The 9,031-nt window shown below is 35.8% G+C and overlaps 1 protein-coding gene across 1 annotated transcript in view; it reads left to right on the top strand.

The window, feature by feature from the left end:
• The first annotated feature begins 1,962 nt into the window (after positions 1-1,962).
• Positions 1,963-9,031, top strand: part of LOC115985354 (ankyrin repeat-containing protein ITN1-like) — a 56,565-nt gene continuing 49,496 nt past the window's right edge. Inside the window, exons 1-2 of the mRNA XM_031108300.1 lie at positions 1,963-2,559; positions 2,640-2,791. Coding sequence (XP_030964160.1) covers positions 2,066-2,559; positions 2,640-2,791 — 646 coding nt within the window. The 5' untranslated portion in view covers positions 1,963-2,065. The remainder of the gene's footprint in view (positions 2,560-2,639; positions 2,792-9,031) is intronic.

The following is a 9,031-nucleotide window of genomic DNA, read 5'->3' as shown; positions in this document are numbered from 1 at the left end:
TGCTTTGTATGCAGAAGACCCCTCTTGTCACCTGCTCCTTTCTAGTATCTATACAAGTGCGTGTTTGGATCTTGGGGTAAGTAAGTTAGTAACTCCTCATTTTTGCACACTACCTACATTCTTGTATCATTCTTTACATAGTTACATTAAAGAGAGATACTATATTTACAATATTTTTACAATAAATCATAAGTGATTAGTTGTTATTGGTTAAAATTTGAAACTAACACTAAGATTATTTTTTTGCCTCAATAATAACAACCAGTAACAACCTGCCACTTAGGACTTGTTGTAAAAATGTTTTGTTATAAAAATGTTGTAGACATATTATTTCTCTACAATAAATAGTCTTTTTGCTACAATATATATATATATATATATTTATTTTTTTTTTGACCATACTACAATATTATTGGACATATGAGATAATCAATATAAAAATTTTATTTGGTTTGTAAATTAAGAGAAAATCAAATACAATATGTAACCTGTTGATAATAAAATATTTTAGGGTAAATTTCATTAACTACCCCTGAGATTTGGGCAAATACCAAACAAGTCCAAAATTTTTTAAAATTAGCGAATTTGGTCCCTGAGCACAGTTTAGTCCTAAAAGGTGTCAAAAGGACGTTACTCTCTAACTGTCTTTTCTCTCTCGTCTCTTATCTGTCATCCCTCTCTCATGGATCTCAGACCAAAAATTAAAACCCATAAAATCATCCCTAAGCCCCTTCACATACTCCGTCATTAGATCACAAATTTGCTCAGCCAAGTCGTCCATCAGGTCCTCCACACCACTCTCCACCGAGCCTAACACCATGGCAACGTTCTTGAAGGCGATTAAGAGGAGCTTGAGGGCGATGCTCTCTGCAATGGACGTCGGCGATGGTCTCCGCAAGGTTGTTGCGGCGAGAGTTGCTTGCAAGTTACCACCACGATCTGCTTTGAATATTGGTTTCTCTACTCTATGGTTGAGGATTGGCTTGGGTATTTGTTGGGTTTGGTTGCTGTGTTTGATTTGGTATTTCTCTATGGGTTGGTTTTCTTTTTTCTTTTTGAAATGGTGGTGGTAGTCTTCTGTTTGGGGGTCTTGTTGATGATGGGTTTGGGTTTGAGAAGAGTTGCGTTTTGATGAAATTTCTGGTGTTTCTGGGTGTGGGCTTATGAACGGTGTGTGTGTTGTTTGGGTGCTGTGTATTTCCTGTTTATGTGAATTAAAACTTGGGCTGTTTTCTGCTTGGATGCTGTATGTGTTTGAATTTGCTGGGTGTCCTTTAAGATCTGCATGACTGGGTGGCTGGAATTGGTTTAGTGTGGTTTGGCTTGGCCGTGGATTCTGAGATTGGTTTGATTTGGGTGGCTGTAAGTGGGTCTGTGGGAATTCTGATTTATGGTTTTGGTTTGATTTGGGTGGTCGTGAGCGTGTCATAGTAGCGATGGTGGTGAGGTACTGAGGTGGTGGTTGTGGTCTCAATCTGTGGGCTGTGGGTATTTTTTTTTAGTCTGAGATAGAATGAGAAAGGCAACGAAGGAGAGAGAGTCAAGAATAGTCAACGTTCTTGACGCCGTTTAGGACCAAATAGCGGCCAGGGATCAGTTGGGTAATTTTAAAAAGTTTTGAAGTGCCCAAACCTTAGGTAGTTAATGAAATTTATCCAATATTTTAAGAGATGTATTACGTCCACAATATTTTTATAATATTTTCACAACAAATTATAATCGATTAGTTATTATTGGTTCAAATTTAAATCTAACATTAAGATTACTTTTTTGCTCTAACAATAACAACCAATACCAATTTATCATTTAGAATTTGTTGTAAAAATGTTGTGGAGATATCATCTCTTATATTTTAATATTTGAATTTTTCAAAAGAAAAAATTTAAATTATTTAAAATTCAATGCTAATGATCGATGCAGTACTGCCAACCACTAATATCCATGTATCCCAATCTCTAAACATTTCGACATCTCAATTCCAAAAATTGTCGATACTGACTTCAAAATTATTATCAAACAAGATTTTAAGAAGTTGATATTAATGCCATGATAATTTGTTAACACCATGCTAAGTTGCATTGATTTCTTTTTTTCACACTTCGGCCCCCTCAATCAAAATCCTGGTTCGTCCCTGGTTATTGTTACAGAAACACACATAGTTCTCAAGGAATTCGTAGCATATACGATATTAGCCAAATCTTCATTTATTTTCTTTCAGACACAATTTGGTTATATTGACAGATCTAACATGGAAACAAAGCCAGTTCTTGAAGTTCTTGATGACGAAGACAATTATTTGGAATGGAGTGTTCGGGTGAAGACATATTTGATGGCTCAAGATCTTTGGGACATTGTAGAAGCAACGAATGAACCTCCTACACCAGAAAATGAAGCTGCTTTTAAGGCTTGGAGCAAGATGAATGCCATGGCTTTACATGTGATCCAACTTTCATGCGGGACAGACACATTTTCTGATATAATGGAGATTACTACGGCCAGAAATGCTTGGGAAACGTTGGCAGAAAAGTACAAACCTAAAGGTCCTGACCCATGTAGCAGGTAATTTAGATCATTCAATTCGTTAAAAGTCAAGTATCTCTCTCTCACATGATTTTAAAAACCGGTTTTACTTCGGACAGCATGGCTTCAGTTCCTTTAGAAGAAGACAATCTTGACTCAAATACTGAGTCAGGTACTATCCAGATTTCATCTGATATTAGGGAGATTACTTCGGACCGTGTGGCTTCAGTTCCTTTAGAAGAAGACAAGCTTGACTCAAGTACTAAGCCAGGTATCTCTCTCTCAGTCTCTTTTATTTTCTGTGTAAAATAGGCTGAAAGATAACTAAGACGACGACAAACTTCAGACAAAAAAAAAAAAAAAAAAAAAAAGCTTGAAAGAATTTGTAAAAACTAAAAAGTAGGGGGAAAAAAAAATGAAATAGGCTGTGATTGCGTTAGAGCTAGCCTAGAGGTCACGTTTTAGGAAGAGTCTCCCACCCAAAGAATTGGAAAAGACAGTGACGTGCCACACTGAAATTAAGGTCCAAATAGTTCCCATTGCCACCATCTTCCTTCATTGTTTTGTTCATTTGTTGGTTTTGTTTAGTACAAATCTTACAAATTACACTTTGCGCGCAGTTAATGGTTAAAACTTTGGAAGTAATTAGAAATAATTAGATTCTCATATATTTATTTTTATATACACTGTTTCATTATTTAAAATTTTAAATAATGTGATATTAAATATACTTTAAAATTTGTAATATTTAATGTGTGAAGCATGAATTTGATCAATTTTAAATGGTGTAATTTATGTGATTTACATAAATTAAATTGATTGATTTAAAAATTCAACTAATTGAAAGATTAATAACCTTATTAATTTTTCATATATATTAAAAAAAACCCTATTTGGTTTTCAAGTTTAAATTTAACTTGTTGTGAACCGTATAGTGGATGAGCTTATATATGGAACATTTGAAGACAAATTAATCGTGTGAGCATATGCAGTTTAGGAGGTGTAGCTTCAGTGCTCTATGTAGAGAGGCAAAAAATGTATCACATTGTCTAGCTAGACAGCATGCATTGAATAGAAAACCAGTGGGTGGCTAAGTTTAATAGCCCACCTTTACTCCTAGTTGACTTGTGCTATAATTTAATAAACACAAGATTATCTTGAAAGAAAGAATGAAAGCATTTATTTTTTAAGTATAGGGGCATTTTTTTCTCCCCAAAAATTTCTTAAAATTTCTAGAAATCGGGAAATTTAATAGTCAATATTATAGTGAGAGTATTATCTCCCATTTAAAAGACAAACCCAACAATGCTCTTTCTATCATCCATAATTCCATATCTTTAGCCCTTTCATTATCGCTATATCCCAAAAGTTTAAATTCTTTAAAAAGTGAATAAGGCAATCTAACGTTAAGTGTAAAAAGTTCAATTAGCAATAATTCTATTAGCAATCTTCAAATGTGTCCTAATAAGCACATTCGGTTTCATGTTGCGACTTTTGAGGCTAATACCAAAGAGAATGTCCTCCATTGTACATGTTTGAGAACTCAGGCTTTTAACCAAACTATATAACAATTTTGGGTTTACTTTATCTTCATTGTTATGAGAGGCTATAAGCCCAATTGCGTACACAAACCATTGCTTTATTTATTTATTTATTTATTTTTAATTTATTGAATTTTTCAAACATATTTGGTTCGTTGCTTGTCAAATTAAACCATTTACATTAAAAAAAAAAAAAAAAAATCAATCAAGATATCTCAACTCATGTGACTTACAAAGTATGTTATATGGAAATGTATTATTTAGGAGTTTGGAGTGTTTGCTTAAAACACAACTGAATGTGCACTTTTCTTTGTATTTAAAAAATGTCCTCCATCTACTCAAACTTTCTCACACACTTTTTGGCAAGGCACTTCTTTCTCACACACTTTCCGATAAGGCAATGCCTTAGTTCATGCCTTAGTCTAGAAAGCGAGAAAGTCACTTCCTTTATTGGTATTAATGGAGTCTGTTTCTTCTGGCCTTCATGATTGTTTTACTAAAGATTTTACTTCTATGAAATAAAACAGATAAGTGTCTTTCTTCTAAAAAATTAAAAAAATATATTAATTAAAAAAAAAAACACATCTGCCATCTACTCAAACTAGCATTGACCAAGATGATTTGCTGACTTAAAAAGAGAGAGTCATGAAGGTGTGTAAAAAAGCTTTAATTTCCACTACTGAGGTTGTTCTTCAACCTTACTACCCTATATGAAAATTCTTAGCCTAAGCTGTCCTCTATAACTTCTTGAAATTTAGAGGATATTTCTATTATTTGTTAAAGCTTTCGTACTATTTCTGTTGTTAGTGTTCCTTTAGTATGTTTCTCTTGTTTCTCATTGTAAATACATGTGAACTCTTAATTACTTTTGAGAGTATAGCACATGGCAACAAAGTAGAAAAACACTTTGTTAGGTTTTAAAAGTTTAGAACAATTAGCAAACCTTGAACACAAACTTGTCTAGATATAGATTACTAAGTCTATAGGGTATATTAGATAAAATTCAAGGTGTTACAAATTAGAACACAAGAACGAGGAATATGCAAGTTCAAGGAATTCAAAACATGCCAGGTTCGACCGATTGAAACACGAATCTGTAGAATTTAATTAAGGCCCAATAGCTCATTAAGCCCATCAAGTGACTAGGGTTTCAGATATATTTCACTAAGTATTTAAAGAAAACCCTAAGACGTTTTGTTATGACTTTAGAGTTGCTCTTTTGAGATCTAAAAGGTACTGTGCCTTCTCTTTTCAAAGTCACTACCCGAATTACTTCTACACATCATTAGAACCGGTAAATTTAAAATTGCTGCAAACAAGATCAACTACTGCTGATGATTTAAACTTTTGAGTGGGATCTCAAAGTCTCAAACTGGAGTGTTTATGTTTAACAAATTCAAAATAGAAGAGTCTGTGAATCCGGAGATGCTTGTGGTTGCGTGAGTAAGTACTACAAGAGGCAGCATTAGATTTAGGGTTAAATCTATTGTAAACACTTCCATTCTATCACTTCCACTATATGGGTGAATGGTTTCCATGTGGATTGTTTAGGTTAAATCCTCCCTAGGTTTTTTACCTTGAAACTGGATGGTTTTATTGGTTTTCTTGGGTCATCATATCGCTTGTCTAATTTATTTTTCCGCTTTATGTGAAATAATTGTTATTGTTTAACTTAGATCTGCATGATAAACCTAAGTAATAACTTGGTTAATTAATTAGGTTAAACAATCTGAGTTTACAGGGGTCTAAATATGCATAACACACTTCTCCTAGATAAGCATTCAAAAAGAATATTTATCATATATTTGATATCTCTATATTTATTTTACGCTATTCTAGTAATTATTAGTGGTATAATTTCCAAACAAGAAACTAAGGCAAATATCTCATCCTAATTAATACCCAATGCTGGGTGTACCATTCTTGGTTTGTATCTCTCTACCTCTTTTTTTTTTTTTTTTTTCACTCTTCTCCATCTTATACACCATTGTACATTGAAAGTTCAAATATGTGTATATACACTCTTGAACGTTTAGACCCCCAAATTACAACTTAACCAATTCAAGCATTATGTCAAACAACTAGTGTGCGGAAAATGAACATAAGCTACAATATAGAATTGGATAAATTATCTAAACCAAAATAAAATCACAACCCACAGCAGATAATAAAAGGCAAAGATAAAAGGGAAGGAAGATGCAAACACAAAGACAACACGCGATGTGTTATCGAAGAGGAAACCGAAGCCCTCGGCGTAAAACCTCTTCGCCGCCCTCCAAGTGGTAAACAATCCACTAGAAAATATAGTTGGGATACATGAACAGCAATAGACCCTCCAAGCCTAATCTACCCAGTGCACCTAAGCCCTCCAAGCTTCTTGCTCCAACGAGGTTGCGCCGAACCTTTTTCTTTTCTAGCTTCCCGGATTCCGCTACTAGACCGTAGCATCAACCAATGAAAATTGGTTCTTTCCTAATTGCTTCCCAGAAATCCAAACAGCCCTCTCACAGTGATGAATATGGTGAGAACAAGGTTTGATAAAATGCCTCTCAAGAATTTGACAATGGAGAGGAAGAGAGTTGAGGAATTTGAAGAGACTTTAATGTATAGATTGTGGGTGAATCAATCTTATTTTACTTTAGGGTTTCTCTCTCAAAATTCTCTCTAGAAGCTCTCTTACATTTGTAGGTAAAAGGGGTATTTATACTGGAGTGGGAGAGGAATGTGAAACGTCAGGATTTACAAAACAAGGGTGGCTCGCGGCTTGATCTCGCGACTTGACTAAGTCGCGAGATCCAGTCCCGAGATAACCGTATGGCCAGTTGTCCTGTTTTGTCCTGTAGTGCTCCAGCTAGCATGACTGTTCACCTTCCGGCATGCTTGGCACGTGTGCTGCTTTTGGCGGCTTGCAGCCGCGAGTTACCCGCGAGGCCAAGCCGCGAGTCTCTGTTTTCTTGCACACTCTTGAGCAAACTTCACTCTATCTCACTCACTACCCTTACAACAAACCCACCTAAATACAGGGTTACTAAATGCTGAAATACAAGCAAATTTGGCACGGAATAAAGCCAATTAGATGGTTGAATAAATTCAACCTTACAGTCTCCCCCTTTAGCTATTCCGTGACAAAACCCTAGAACAGACTCTAGACTTAACATGTGAGTTGGGAACAGTTGAACAAAACTCACTCACACCTAACTTTAGAAGCTGTGAAGTACTTGAATCATAAGAACATGAAACTCCTGAAACACAACAATACACCATGATCATTGTATGCAGAAAAACATGAAATGCATATGAAACAAGCTTAAGGTGATCAAGCTAAGATGAAGTGAAGAATCAAATCATGGCTTGATCAACCAAGTGAACACCACAAGGTAGTGATCACAGTGCTCATTCACACTTGGAATGAACACAAGGACATACAAGCTAACAAGCACAAGGTAGGATACTTGTATGCTCAACACTTAACCAATGCATAATACACAAAGTATATGCATCTAGGAACAATCCTACAAGGGCACAAGAGTGACAGTACATAAATCAAAATGCAAGACATTTAGATAGAAGTACTGATTTCAACATAGCATAAAAGGCTGCTTTAAGCAAGGTACAAACCATAACGCCTACATATCATGCATAAAATATTAACCCTAAAAGCTTACATAAGCACATGGGTACAAAACACAATATAACCTGAATAACATCAACAATATATATAAAAGATTAAACCAAGATTGTAAGTTATGAGTTAGAAACAAGAATACACCAAAACCATAGTGTATCAAACCCATATAAACACTAAAAGTCCAAAAACATAAACCTATAAGTTTAGAGGATAAGACTTAAAACAAAAGTATGTCAAAAGTATGTGTGTACTCCCCCTATCACTATGCACACTTCCCTTTTGAACTTTCTCTCCCTTACTGAATGCTCTCCCCCTTTTTGGCACGAATAGCTAAAGGCTGTCATTCAACTTTTGTTGAATAGCGTCTAGCTGATTCTCCATATTCTCGAGACGCATTTGAACATGGTTGTTTGTGGAGTAGAGAAGTGTCACAATCTCATCAATGCGTTTCTGAATATGTTCAAGTAAGCTGCCCACTCTATCAGTACGAGGATCAGTCTGTGCTTGCGGAATACTAGCTTGTGGAACTTCAGGAACAGCATGCGAAGTAGATGTAGTATGTGCAGGTGTCTCTGACTCAGGGGCAGATGGAGTAACTGGAGAAATGTGTGCACTCTTTGGTGTTTTAGAGGAGTGACTTCGGCTAGCTTGAAGAGTGTACATGGAAATAGGACGCTGACGGGTCAACATTTTTCCATCTGTGGGAGGAACAATGCCTTCACGAAGAATGAGCTTCATGATGAGACTGCAAAATGGAATAATTCCTCGAGCTGCAGTTCGAACCGCGGTCTTCCTCATGGTGTAAAAGATGTGAGCACATATATCAATGGGGGCTCATGTAATAAGATCACAAAGGAATAGAGCTCTCCCAAGATTTATGAATGTAGTGTTGGACAGTGGGTAGAGATTAGTGAACATGATCAACTTCAGTGTGGTCAGCTCTGGTGCAAACTTTGCGGTGCTGATGGATATTCCTGTATTGGATACTTCATGATCGGATCCTAGGATTTGTAGAATTTCTTGAATCTCTAGAGTTCGATCATCGTACGGAGTTAGATCTACATTCTGAGGTCTAGTGATGCCGAGAAGATCTACGATGGAGTTTGGGGAAATACCAAACTCTTTTCCTCTAATCCAGAAAATAAGTTCAGCTCCAAGATCAGTTGCATTGGAGAAGCATTTTTTGACCAGTTCATCCATTGGATCGACAAAGTTCCCAAACAAGTTTGCCCAATCTCGTTGCTCAAAGATTCGAGGGATAAAAGTGGTTCCTAAGGTATTAAATTCCACCACCCGTTCCACTATGGGAGTAGACTTGTCAAAGATGTTTGAGTAGATGTGT

Source organism: Quercus lobata, chromosome 4 (genome assembly GCF_001633185.2).
Source record: "Quercus lobata isolate SW786 chromosome 4, ValleyOak3.0 Primary Assembly, whole genome shotgun sequence".
Lineage (NCBI taxonomy): Eukaryota > Viridiplantae > Streptophyta > Magnoliopsida > Fagales > Fagaceae > Quercus > Quercus lobata.
This window is presented reverse-complemented; position numbering and strand designations above follow the sequence as displayed.